Raw genomic sequence first — 13,821 nt, 5'->3', positions numbered from 1 at the left:
CTGGAAAGAACAGTAATTGCAAAATTGTATTTCTTTTAAATATAATCAGTAAATGATGTAAAGTAAGCCAAGGAGTATTTTAAGTTAAGACATCTTGGATGTCAGAGGTGTGAGCAGCTAATTTTGTTCTGCTACCCATAACAGATGTAGCATATTTTATTTTAGTGCCATTATTAGCAACTTCCCATGCCGGCTTTCACTGAAGCACTGAGGCCCACATTAAAATCAGAGAGGCTGCTCAGCACCACCGTGGAGGACCATGGCCCAGGGCCACGGCCCACTGTGCCCACTCCTTAGAGCATGCTGGCCCGGGGGAGACCGAGGCCTCCTCCTCCTGGTATCCCGTCTCCCCTGGGCTCCCCACCACACACAGGGCAGCAGGTAGGAGCAGGGGGAGATGCAGTGGGTGGGAAGGCTCCTGGGGGAGGTGGCTGAGGGATCAGGAATGGGGGCCCCGGGACAGAGCTGGCATCCTAGGCTTCTTCTCTCATTTCAAGTCAATCCACCCTCATGTCAGCAGATGTTGATGGTCGCCAACTCCAGACACCCAGGCTGGGTACACAGAGCGGGGGACAAGACCAGTTCATGCCCTTGAGAAGCTTAAAGTCTAGAGAGGAGTCGGCTGGTGAAAGCAGATGGAGTCCGGAGAGACAAGCAGAGTGCCATGGCAACTGGGGAGGGGCTGGGAGTTCCAATGTATTGATGAGGCAACAAGGAAGGAAGACTTCTCAGAGGAGGTGAGCCAGGAAGAGAATGGAGAATTTTGATCAGAAAGGGCAGGCCAAGCTTGCTGGGTGAAGAAAAAAGTATTAGCTGGCTAGCACGGCCTGTGTCTGGGAGGTGAGGCAATGTTGGACATGGAAACGTGGCAGGAAATGGAGGTGCTGCTGGGACAGGCAGAATCTTGTATGCTACATGAAGGTGTCAGCATTTTATCTGAGGGCAATAGGGAGCCACAGAAGGACTTTGAGCAGGAGTGGACCATAACCCAGACTCTGTTTTTATTTATTTTTCTCTTGAGATAGGATCTTGCTCTGTCACCCAGGCTGGAGTGCAGTAGTGTGATTGCAGCTCACTGCAGCCTCAAACTCCTGGGCTCAAGCCATCCTCTTGCCTCAGCCTCCTGAGTAGCTAGGACTACAGGCCTGTGCCACCATGCCTGGCTAAGTTTTAAATTGTTTTAAAAATTTTTATAGAGACAGGGTCTTGCTATGTTGCCCAGGCTGATCTTGAACTCTCGGCCTCAAGTGATCTTCCACCTTAGCCTTTCAAAATGTTGGGATTACAGGCGTGAGCCACTGTGCCTGGCCTTAGACTGTCTTAGAAAGGTCTCTCTTGGGATGGTGGGTGTGGAGGATGGACTGGAGGGGTAAGGAGGGGGTGGGGAGGCCTCCTGGGGAGCATCTGTGGGAATCAGAGAAGTGCCAGGTCCTGCCCTATGATGCTGCCAGTGGGGGCAGACAGGAGGAGCCTTTCTGAAGATGAAATCCACAGGAGTTGATGACCAATTCCACGTGGGGGTGAGAGGGAGGTGTTGAGGATGACTGTGCGTTGGATGACTCCTAATTCTAGCTCAGGAGCTGGGGTGGCTGGTGACGCCATTCTCAGAGGGAGGGAATATGGGAGGGGATGGGCCAGGGTTGGGGGTGGTAGGCTCAGGGTGGCCACATTGAGTCTGGGGTGCCAGTGTGCTCCCCAGGTGGAGAGGCCTGGAGGCAGATGGGTCCAGGGCTCTGGAGCTCTGGGCAGGAGAAAGCGCCCGGGATGTGTGAGCATAGCCAGAGCCTTCAGAGTGGAGAAGCTTGCCCAGGGAAGCAGATGGAGGGGTGGGTGCCAAGGCCTGGGGAACAGACACATTTGAAGGGCAAGTGAAGGGAACAAGCCCATGATGGTGGCCTTGGGGGACCAGCCCGAGGAGCGGACGCAATGACAGAGGGGGCCGCAAACACTGAGCAGCCGTGAGCGTCAGACAGTTTTCTGAGACTTGTCCCAGTGAGGGCTGAGAAGCTTTGGTCTTGGCAACTGGATTTCAGTGACTCCCTGGGGTCCACATTGCCCGACCCCCACCTCGTGCTGATCCTAGTTCACAGCCTCTCACTCTATCCCAGGCCAACTCAACTGGTCATTTGTTAGGACCCCTCCAGCTCTCTGGTCATGGCCAGGTGTTGGGTCAATGGCTACCACTGAGTTGCCTGCTCACCTATACGTGATGTTTCCTCCCCGTCCACCAAAAGCTAAGCATCTCCCTTGAAGACCACCTCTCTGAGGTAAGTGTAGGGCCAAGTTTTCTCCAAGGGCACCACATCCAGGGTCTTGCCTGGCAGTGGCCTCTGGACCCATGGCTAAGTGAAAGTGACTCAGGTCTGAGCAAAGGCAATAGAGTATCCCCTCCTGCTACCCGGCCAGCTCCACCCCGAAGAAGGCCACAGCCCCAGGGTAGTGGGTTGAGGGGCAGGGACTGGCTATGGCCACAAACTGGCTCTGAGGGGCCTTCTCTGGGGATAAGGTGATGAGGAGAGAGGACAAGGAGTGGCCACAGGGAGAAAGGGTGGCCCAGCCCCAGGCAGCCAGCTCAGGGCAGGCTGGAATCCGTGGCCCGTCTCTTCTATCTGGTAGGCTCCTCCCCGGGCACCTGAGAGCCAGTCAGCAGGGGTTCCCGAGGGAGGGGTTGCCTGGGATGAAAAACCAAAGCCCTGAAGGGCAGGGGCTGCAGGGACCATAGAGCACTGGCTGACGGTTGCCCCTGCCACAGAAGTGGGCTGCCAGGATCACCCTGCCCTGCCATGAAGGAAGCAGTGCCACCTTGCTCCCTGACTCCCAGGCAGAACCTGCACACCAGCTCCCAGCCAGCCTCCTCAGGATGTGCCCCTCTCCATATCAGAGTGCCACCCCATCCTCCCCACCCCACTCAGACCTTGCTGACCCTCCAGGAGAGATTCCCAGACATGGTGCATCCTATTCAGCATCTCCCCAGCCTCCCAGGCACCCTAAGGCCCAGCTAGAACAGCCAAGCACCTTCCCTTGTGGCGTGGGAAGGGTTAACCTTGAGCTATTTGTCTCTTGGCTCACTGTGGGTGGGGGGCTAGAGTCAGGAATGCATCTGGGGCCACCTCTGCCTCTACAGCCTGGGAGCACACACACACCTGCAGCCAGGCCAGCGGATAGTTTACATATTTGAACCTGGAGCTAAGGTGCAGAGACATAAACAGGAAACTGGATCCCCCGCCTGTGCCCCATTCTCCGGGGCTTTTACCTACTACAAAGAACTTCCTCCTCCTGGCCTTTCTTCTGATGGCTTTTCTGCCTCCTTTTCAAAGGCACGGGGCTAGTGGGGGTGGGGTGTTCCGCGTGACCCTGTGACATAGCTCAAAGCCACCACCTGCTCCTGGCCACAGGTCTGGGCTTCTGAGGGTCTGCAGAAGGTGGCGACATTGACACAGGGCCCAAAGCCCATGCAGGCACCTGGCTGACCCTTTGTGCCTGAGGCCTCTGCCAGGCCTGGGACCGCTTTGTCCACTGGGCACAACATCCCATCTTACCAGGGCTGGGCAGGCCTCACGTCCTGCTCCGACACACACACATCCAGGCCCCACCTTTGGGAGAGCTATCTTGAGTGTCCTTGGAGGGCAGACGAATTAGGCTGGGGCTGGGGAGCAGCTGAGGCCTAAGTCTAGACCCCTGGACCCCTGAGTTAGGCCTCTGGTGCCGGCTCTGGGCTCCCACTATCTTCTCAGTGAAAGAACCCTCTGCTGGACACTCCAGGCCTTCTGGGACTTTCTCCAGCTTCTTCACCCCTCAACTGCTGTCCATTTTCTTTACATTCTAAGTATACACTTTGAGCCTTGAGTCCAGGCTATATTCTGACCCTCTAAGGCTGCCTCCTCCAGGAAGCCTCCCTTGATCTTCTTAGACCAAATCCATTGCTGCTGCCTCTGGTGTCCCCAGCACATGCTTTGATCTCCATCCCATCCCCAGGCACAGGCTCATTTGCACTCTAAACAGGGGTGACTACAGTAGTCCCCCACCCCACCCCACGGTGAGCTGCTCCAGGCAGCTCGGTATCCTTGTGCACTGTGCACCGTAGATCCTCGGTAACAGCTGAGTTAAATGACACTGAAGTGCCTCTTGGGCAAGAATCCTGTCTTACATTTTTCTGGCTCCCCTGTGCTATGTGTACCCAGCAAGTGCTCAGACCACATCGTGCCCCCTACCATTTTGGAGCTTTGCACCATTCCTGGGTGCCCTCTGGTGGACCAATCTCAGAATCATTCTCTGTCCTCTATCATCTCAGCTTTGAGGCCTCAGTTTCCCCACATGTATGCTAGGAAGATTTTCTAAGATCTCCTGGTGCCAGGATGAGGATTATATCACAAAATGGATAGGATGGCCCTTTGGAGGCTTAGAAAACCTGTGTGATGCTGTGTAAAGAGGACAGGACCCAGGGTCCCCACACTCAGCCCCAGCCCTGCTCACTCAGCCCACAGGGCTGAGCCTTGCTGCAGGCCAGGCATGCTCCACTTTGCACGTATTAATGCCTTTAATGGAAGCTCTGCACAACCAAGCCTTCTCCCTCCCTGTCCTGGATTCAGCGAGGTGTCATGAAACGTCCTGGAAAGGAGACCTGCGGGGGAAAGGCTGTCAGGCAGCCCCGCCAAGGTCCGCCATCCGGGCATGTGTGCATGTTCTTGCGTGCACGTGTATGTGTGCGAGCCTGTGTGCACGCGCAGGTTTGGGGTGGGGGTGTGGGGAACAGGCAACATGACAGGTGGCGTTGGCGTTCCTGGGCTCTGAGCGGCTTTGCCATTCCCATCCATCCCTCCTGGGGGGTCCTGTGGGCAAACTCCAAGAAAGCAGCGGGCGGGGAGGCAGCAGATTTCTGACGGCAAAAATAGCCCACTTTAGAGTTCAGTAGGGACTGATTAAACCAGTAAACGAGAAAAACCCCAAACAAACATCTCCAAGCAAAGTAGGAGATGGATTGGAGACTGGAGGGGAGGAGGCTCCTGCTCTGGGAGACACTGAATACTGCTGTAGACTCAGGAGGGAGTCAATGGACCCTAGACATTGTCTCTGGCCTCACATCAACCCTGGAAGAGTGGGAGAAGCAGGGACCAACAAAGTCAAGGTGAACCCAGATGAGCCACGCTCTGTACTAGGTGTTGATACAGAGCACCAGTTCTCAGCCACAGGGACACCTCATGTCAGGGAAGGGAGAAAGGTCTATTGTCCCAAGGGGGAAGATGGAACACAGAAAACACACCACCAGAGCCTATACAGGAGAGGAAAGACAGATCCTGGTGGGGGAGATCAGCGAGGACTTCCTGGAGGAGGAGCCATTTCTAGAACAGCTTGAATGTGGACTCACATTCCAGCTTATTCCCAACTCTTCTCCATTCTTGGTTGGGGGTCCAAATACTTTCTCAAAGAAAGGGAGATAAGCTGGGGGGACCTTTGCTTCTGGTGGCTTACAGCTGTCTAGCCAGGCTGGTTCATCAAAACCACCATTTTCATCAGGGCTGGTAAGAGGGTGGAGATAGTGGAGGTTCTGGTACCCACTGAGGGTACCCACATTTTCGCCCATACAGGGAGGTATGCCTCTCTGTTTCTTAACCCCGAAAGCTGTAAGTGGGGAGGCAGGAAGGAGTATGGGGTGGTTGAGGTTGGCCCTCCTGCCTCATCTACCACATGGATGTGGCCTCTAAGAGCCACCCTCTGGGGCCAGGACGAGACATGGCTCATAAATCGTGCTGAGGAATGATGGGAAGGCTTTAGCCTTCCTCAGAACATGGCTTCTAATCCCCAGAACCCTCTACAGCTGAGGTGAGTAGGGGCTCAGCTGAGAGGGAGGGACCTGGGGAGTTCCCAGGGCTGACATGGGAGGCTCAGAGCAGGAAGCCCTGGCCCCAGGGGACTCTTAGGCTGTCTTTTCTTCTAGTCAAGGTGCTTGGCAAAAGCTAGAAGGGGGAGGAACAGGTGGTGAGGGTACAGGGGGAGGCCGGTTCTCCGCTGAGGCCTCAGGGAAGGCAGAGGGCAGAGGCCAACAAACCAACAAGACAGCCAGCAGGGAACAGGCCCACAGGAAATAAGCCTCCTGGCCAGTAAGCCTCACTCCCGCCCCCAGGGGCCCGTGCAACAGCTGAGGCAGGAAGAGACACATGCTCATAGCCTCCAGCCCCTACAAGGGTGGCCCAGGGCCCTCTCCCCTGCCCGCAGCCCCAGCCAGGAGGCACACTGCCCAGTCTCTCATCCCTACCCCAGACCCACAGCTGCAGGGAGGACAAAGGAGCCAGTGAGGGTCTAGGGGCCACAAGACACATTCCCAGGAAGGCCAAGGCCCTGCCCACTCGCCATGCCCAGACCCAGAGGGTGGCTCCCAGAGGGCACACCCTTGCTGCAGGCTGGGCACCTGAGGGGCAGCGTGTAACTCAAGGGGACTCACTCAGCCCACTGTCTAGCACCAGGGCCCTGTCTTGAGTTTTCACTTTCCTAATCTTACTGGGAGAGACTTAGTTCTTACAGGAAGAAACTTAGTTCCAACACCTCATCTTCCAGCTGGGGAAACTGAGGTCTTTGAGGTTAAGACCCAAGGTCATATGGAGAGTTGAGGCAGAGGGATGCCAGCCAGAGGGGCAGAGGGCAGGCCTTGGGGCCACGGGACGGCCCCTCCACCCCAACATCACCTAGGGACGGGGTCGAGCTCCCCGCTGCCCCCCACTCCCCACACCTCACTCATCCGCAGACAAGCCCCACCTTCTGTGGACACATTTCAACCTCACCAAATCAGCTAATTATTGACAGTTGGTGAAGAGGAGATTTCACTTTTTCCTCCTGTTAAACTGCTCCTAATTAGTTCCCTGTCACCACGGCTGGCTCGCCCGCCCGCCGCCCGCCCGTTCACGCAGTAATCCCGCTGCACAGTGCCTCATTAACCTTTTGCTCCTCTCCTGCCGCCTGCCAACAAGATGAAGACAAAAACAGATTGTTGAACAATGGCTCCGGCTTGTACGCGCAGCCCCGTTCCCCAGCCCCCGAGCTCCCAGGGGAAGAGTGGGGAAAAGAGAGGGGACTGGGGTGGGGGAGAGCCCCAGAGGAATCAAGGAAGGGAGAAAGAGGCACAAAGAAAGATTGAAGCAGAAACAGAGGCAGGGACGTGGGGAGGGGCCTTGGCCAAGGTAGTGCTTCTTGCTCCAGAGAGACATGAGGTTCATTAAACAGGATTGGAAGTGCTCCCAGGTAGGGAACACCGGCTGTCAGAGTTAGAGGGACATTTGCCACCACCCGCTCCAGCCTCTTGTGGTAGCCAAGCCCATGTTTCCAGACACTGGACCCTGCATATCTCCCTCAAGGGACCTGCGGCCCCAGTGTATGTCTGTGTTGCGGTGGGGAGGACAGAGAGAACCCCATGTGCTTGGAATCCAGAACCCCAATCACCAAGCGGGTAAGGCCAGAAAGGCCACCACAGTCTGGCCCTACCACAAGGGAGGCCAGCACCAGCCCCACCTACAGCAGCCCCGGCAAGCTGCAGCGCAGCCTCTGCTTTAGTTCCACCATGACCTGTGCTGTCACCTGACAGTTCTTGTTTATTGAGTTTTGTCTCCACCACCAGGAGGGAGGTTCGCTGAGACCACAGGGCTCCTACAGGGCCATCCTGGTAACAAGAAAAAGGGGAAAGTGCCCAGGCTTCATGGGGCAGGGAGCAGATTCTGGGTGTGATGGGCCCGTCCATGTTTGGGGACAGGCTGGTGGGGCAGGCCTACAGCAGTAACCTCCAGATCCACTAGATCCGCCAGGGCAGACCCTGTACTCCCTGCATGGGCAAGAGGACTGGGGTCCAGAAGGGAGCCCAAGCCCTGTTCCCCAGTTCTCACAACAACAGGAGGTTCCCTGCCCTACCTGTTGGCCCTTTAGCCTCCCTCCAGCCCCTCTACTGCCCAGCCCTTTCCTCGGCTCTGGGTTGGAAAAGACAAACACTTACTCCAAAAGGTCTCTGTGAAAATGCACAGATTTCCTGTGGAGGGGAGGAGGGCTGGGTGAGGGCACTGGGATGTTCCTGCTGATGAATTAGCAGCAAGCAGTCTGCAGCCCAGAAGTGGGCCTCGTCTTTCTATAGTGAGGTGTGGGTGGGCTGGGGAGGATCACAGAATCCTTCTGCCTGGGTACAAAGCCTGCTCCATCGTCACCAACTTTGGATCTTGGACAAGGTACTTAAACTCAATGTGCCTCAGTTTCCTCATTGGTAAACAAGAAATATTGGTACCTACCTTGGAGAATTCTCAGGATCTAGGCCCCCATTTCTCCACCACAGCCAGGTAGCCCCCTCTACTCACTGGACCCACGGACTCCACGGAGGCCATGCCTTCCCGCCTTGGGCTCTGGGCATTCCTTCCCCATCGCTGCCCTCTCTCCAAGCCCCCCAACCTCTATCTCACAATTCTTTGCTGTTCTCCCACCCTCCCCATCCCTGAGCTCAATTCTTTGAACAAAGAAAAAACTGACTACCATGTTGCCTCCTAGACTGCCATGTCTAGCTATGCCACCTAAGTCTCCTCCACTCCTTCTAGTCCCCTCTGCACTCACCCACTCTGCAGAGAGCCCCTCCTCTTTGAATCGCCCGAGTCCTCAGCTTCCATGAAGCTACTCCATCCGGGTTCTCCCTGTGCCCTTGGCTGCTTCTTCCCCTTCTTGATGGTTTTTATTTCCTCCTATAGTTGACTGCATCCCCTTTCTCAACTTCAACTCCCCCCATGCACTGAATTCCGTATCTCCGGCCAAACTCTCTCCCCAGAACCATCTGACTGTCTAGGAATCATCTTTTGATGTTCAATGATTTAGACTTAAATGGCATTAGGAAGACTTAATACAGTAAGGCACGCCGAGCTCCCAGCATGCTGCCTGGTCCAATAGATATCTGGCAAATGGTAGCCATTATTATTTGCAATTTGACCCTCAGTACCATTTTAATAGGCAGAAATTAGCAGACAAAACTCTCCCCCAGGAACTGAAGGAAGGATTGAAGTCCTTGCCTTAATCTCTGGGGTTAGTGAGTTGGAAACTCCACACCAATCACTGCAGGTCAGCCATTCTAGGAACCAGTTCCTAAATTCTATCTCCGAGTCCCCTGATTAATTAATTGGTGTTCCAGTGATTACTTCTGTTGACAACCTTGGTGGCTTTTGGCAAGGTTGGGTCAGCCCAAGCAAGTCCAGACTTATTGTGGCAAATTCCACTGGCTTCTGGGACTTGAGACATGATCGTTGTATGGCAGAAGAAGCACCTTGTTAGGGAGAATTGGGAGAGTGAATGGGGAAACAAGGCCCTCTCAGCAAGTTGGCTGAAGGCTTTGGTGCCATGGGTCCCAAACAGGGCTCCAAACACCCCATAATGCCCAGGCTACTCTGCATCTTGTTGGGATCCACGTAGTCGAGGAGGGAGCTCTGAAAATCCTGCCTCTACCCTCCCTTCCCAGAGGACAAAGACTTAACATGCAACGACTATCCTCTTCCCAATCTAGAGAAAGAGACTCGGATTGCAATAAGAGGGACTCTGGTTAAATATTCAGAAGAACTAACTCCCATGTCTATTTGAAGTAGGCATGTGGGGAGAGGGGAGCCTGGGCTTTGACCTGCAGCATCTGTGAGACCAGGGTGGCTCACTTTTCCATCACTGCTTTGCAGCCAGAGCTGGAGGCCTGGGTGGATGAATGGTAGCCATCTCCCCATTATATGCCCCAGAGGAACACCTGCCAAAGACCTACAGCACTTCTAGACCCTTCCACACCACAGTGCAGCCCCCAGCTTCCTCTTCTCTTGGCTGTCCCAAGGTAGGTAAGGTGGTTGTCTAGGGAGAGAAACTCAGCCACAGGAAACGATCAGATGTAGCACCTCCTAGGGGCCTGGACTTGGACTGCGGGCCTCTGGTGTTTCCTCTCCTATCGGCACCTGGCTTGGGCTGGTCCCATGGCTTTTCTGGGCCACCATTTGCCCAGCACAGCCAGGAGCAAGGTAAACTTGATGGCCTTGAAAATCCTTCTAGCTAGGAGGGTCTCTGATTCCGCATCATGTGTTGTCTTTGCCCGGGTCCCTTCTCTGTGCAGGCAGGTGGAGTTATGACAGCTGCAAGAAGCGCAGAGGTACCTACAAGCACATGGGTGACTCTGGCCCTGGTCTAGGACCCTGGGCTCAGGCTGATTGCACAGACAGATGCAATGGCTTCGGGGAGTGCTGGGCTGGGACAGGGATATCAGAGATCACTGAGAAATACCCGCCCTTCCCTCTTCAGGGCTCCTAGGTAACCCAGAGCCCATGGCTCCATTTGGAGTCCCAGGCTGCAGCTTTCCCAGGGTGGGAGGTGGGGGAAGGAGCATCCCAGCACCCATGACAAGGCTGGGCCCTGTGGGCACGAGATGAGGTCCTGCTGGCTTTAGTCCTGGTATGCCTTGAATGGTGGCTCCCAAGACAGGAGCCCCACTCCTCCCACAGAGTCTCCTCCTCAAACTCTGGGGCTCTGGAAGGAAGCCACCCCATTTCTCGCCTTCCAGGGACGGTGAGGCCTAAGGCGGGTCACCCCCTCCTCCTGCTCTAAGAGCCTGGGTCTCCAGCCCTCGCAGCCCCAACAACCCCGGCCTCTTGTTTTCACTTCCCTGACTTGTCTTTAGGAACCCTCACCTCTCCCCCACCTCTCTTGGGGCCCTGCCTGAAGCAGGTCCGTGGTGAAATCATAGTTTTGGAAGCGCCACAGCCCCCGCCTTCTTGTGAGCTCAGTGCAGACATCCTGGCCCTCTTGGGTCCTCCCCCTCAGCTTAGCTCCCACCTTCACTCCAACCCAGTGTGGATCCCGTGGTCCTCTGCTCCTCTGTGCTGTCACCCATCTCTCAGCACCCCCTACCCCCAACCTGACAGAACCCCAGCAGAAAGGATCTGTGGCCCTCCCTGTACTGGCCCATAGCACCTCCTGGTGAACGGGCCCCAGCCGCACCCCCAGACCACGTGCTGCTCAGCCTCCCTCACCTCTCATTCTCCCCTGGATGTCTCACCCCTTCTCTGTGTCCTCAGACCTCTGACCTCCCGCCCCTTCCCCATCCTGCTCTCTCCTCTCTGCTCAGTCACAAGAACACAGGAGCCACTGGAACAACTTCTTCAATTTCCCCACCCCGAACCCTGCCCCCAGCAGCATCTTCCTCCCACCCCACTCCTCTTCCACCTACTGAAGTGGGGAGGGGTCTCCCCATGCCAAGGCTGATCCCCTCGTCTGTGCTCTGGTCCCCCCCTCCTCTTCATGGACTTTCCCAACATCGTCCTCTCAGTGTCCTCAACATCTCTCCTGGTGCCTTCCCTACTGCATTGACCAAGCCCCTGTCTTTCCCATTTTTAAACAAGGATAGATACGTAAATAAAACCCCTCCTGATCCCACATCTTGTTGTGGCTTTCTCATTTTTTCCCCTCACTTGTCACCTGGGTCCCTTCTTTGGGGACAGGGTTTGACTACGTTGCCTGAGACACCAATAGATACTCTGTAATCTCACCGAGTGTGACCTCTCGGGAGGGTCTGACCCTGCGGATGCCCACCCACCCTGATCACACATGGCCCGGCTCTGCCCTCACCACCCTGGCTGCTTGTCCTTGGACCCCGCCAGAGCAGGGGCCTCACCCACCACCCTCGATTCTAGCACTGTTGTCATGCTGGGAGCCTCTACTTCTATCCCTCCAGCCCAGGCGTCTCTCCTCATTCCAGACCCACAGCCAACATCCCAAAGGCTCCTCAACCCTGCCTGTCCATCCAACTGACCCGCTGCCCTCCCTTGAACCTGCCCCTGCCTGGCTCCATCTCGTTAAGCACCTACATCTGCCTGGTCATTCAAAACCACAAAGTCAGCATACATCCTCCGGCTCCCGTTCCCTCCCACCACATACAGCTCTTCATCGAATCCCAAAGAAGCCGCCTCCTGACTCCCTCTTTAGGGACCCACTTCTCTCCATGCCCATTGCCAATAGCCTGGTCCAAGCCACCATCACCACTCACTGGATGCCCGCCATAGCCTCCTGACGGTTCCTTCTCCAGAGCTCCAACCCAGTCCCACGCGGCAGCACAGGGGCCACTCAGAATCAGGAATCTGTGTTCTGCCTTGCACAGCCCTTAGGAGAATATTCACCCTCTCTGTTCTGGCTTCCAAGTTCCCAACACCACCCAGCCCCAGCCCCTCATTCCCGGGCCACGTCACCTTGCTGCACTCCCTGGTCGTGCTGCAGACTTTGGTCAGCTCTTGGACATGGCATGTGCTACCTTACCTCAGAAACTTCACACCAGGTGTCCGCAGACCTCACATCTCCCCCCGCCACCCCTTTTCATCTGGCCAACTCCAGCCACACTCCCAGTCCCAGTGAAATGTCACTTCCCTCTAGGCTCAGTTTGGTCTGCTGTCTCCTTCCACACCCAGTGGAGCTTCTCCCACCCTAACGCTCCTGGCTCATCATCTCCTGGCCTCTGTTTAATCACCCTGTTGACTGCGTGACCTCCACTCTGAGGGCCAGAGCCTGGGCCAGCCTCATTTATGGTTCCAGCCCCAGTGCCTAGCACAGCGCTAAGGTGTCGGCACGGTATGAGTATTTGTTCAGAAATCACCAAACAGCACCCCCTGCCCTGCCCTTGAGCCCCTCCCCACTGACCTCTGACATCTGTGGGAAGAGGCTGATGGCCAGCGGCAGGGCCAGGCCGAAGGCTGCCAGGCACACGAGGCTTTGCACAGGGAGGAGCAGCCGGGGGCGCGCCTGCAGGAGAGACGTCCTGTGGGGGAGAGAGGAGGGAGCCCCATGAGACCCGAAGGTGGGGTGGGCTGGCTGCCAGCCACCATGCTGGGTCCTACTGTGTCTCTGGGCCCAGGAAGCATGGTTCTGGGGCAGTGCCAGTGTGCAGCTAAACAGATATAGCGGAGTTCTGTCTTTGGGGCCTTTCCCGATGGGTACCCCATCCCAAGGCCCTGCCTTGAAGGGCATTGCTGGCTGAAACCTCAACTACTCAGGTCACGAATGAGCACTTTCGGGGCACCCACCCACCATGCATCCAGCCCCGTGCCAAGAAGGCCCTATGTGGGAGAGCCACTAGAAGAGGCTGTCGGCCCCTGTTCCTGGGGAGACACATAGGAAGGTAAGATTGCTCTCGAGGGCAGCACATAATTAAACAGCAAAGAAACCAGAGTAGGTGCCAAGTTCAGGGGAGACGACAAAGCACATAAACATGGGCACGCACCAGCCAGGAGGGGGTGATCGTCCTCTATGTGTGAGAACAGAAGACACCGCACTGGCCACCTTCAACCCAAGGGCAACTTCAACCCAAGGGCAACAGAGGGGCAGTGACTCATCCAAGGCCAAGTCTGCAGGAGGCTGGCAGAGCTGCTGCCTGGACCCGACTCCCCGAGGGTGCTGTCAACCCAGCTGGTCCCCTTTGCCAGCTTCATCACCAACACAACACAGCTGGCACCCTCTCCCCATGGCTGGCTTCGGAGCTGGTTTCCTGGGCATGGGAGGGGGCATGATAAACCTTCCTCCAGGGCCCAGGCTCCCCAGACAGCGTGGGGATATACCAGCTGGCCAATGTGCCTGCACTGTGTTCATCGGAGCTTCCTGTTGTGCTTATACACTAGGCCCTTCAGCGGGGACCACAGCATTCCACCTGGGGAGGCCTGGGATGACTAGACTATTTGCCAGCGGGTGTTGGGCAGGCACTAAGTCTGACCTCAGTAACTGTCAGCCTCTGCGTGACAGGCTCCTGGTGTGAAGTGGAAATAATCCAGGGTGTTGTCCGCTGCCCCCAGCAGGGCTGACAAT

At 56.2% G+C, this 13,821-nt stretch overlaps 1 protein-coding gene across 27 annotated transcripts in view; it reads right to left on the bottom strand.

The window, feature by feature from the left end:
* Positions 1-13,821, bottom strand: part of SFXN5 (sideroflexin 5) — a 130,834-nt gene that overhangs the window by 6,256 nt on the left and 110,757 nt on the right. For 26 of the 27 annotated variants that reach the window (XR_010580410.1, XR_012422203.1, XR_012422199.1 and 23 more), the window contains one exon: positions 12,664-12,781. The exons of the other annotated variant lie outside the window; for it this stretch is intronic. Coding sequence is in view for 20 of the 26 variants with exons in the window: in XM_065526953.1 (XP_065383025.1) it covers positions 12,664-12,781 (118 nt within the window). In the remaining 6 variants the exon portion in view is untranslated. The remainder of the gene's footprint in view (positions 1-12,663; positions 12,782-13,821) is intronic. 27 annotated transcript variants of the gene reach the window in all.

Source organism: Macaca fascicularis, chromosome 13 (genome assembly GCF_037993035.2).
Source record: "Macaca fascicularis isolate 582-1 chromosome 13, T2T-MFA8v1.1".
NCBI lineage: Eukaryota > Metazoa > Chordata > Mammalia > Primates > Cercopithecidae > Macaca > Macaca fascicularis.
This window is presented reverse-complemented; position numbering and strand designations above follow the sequence as displayed.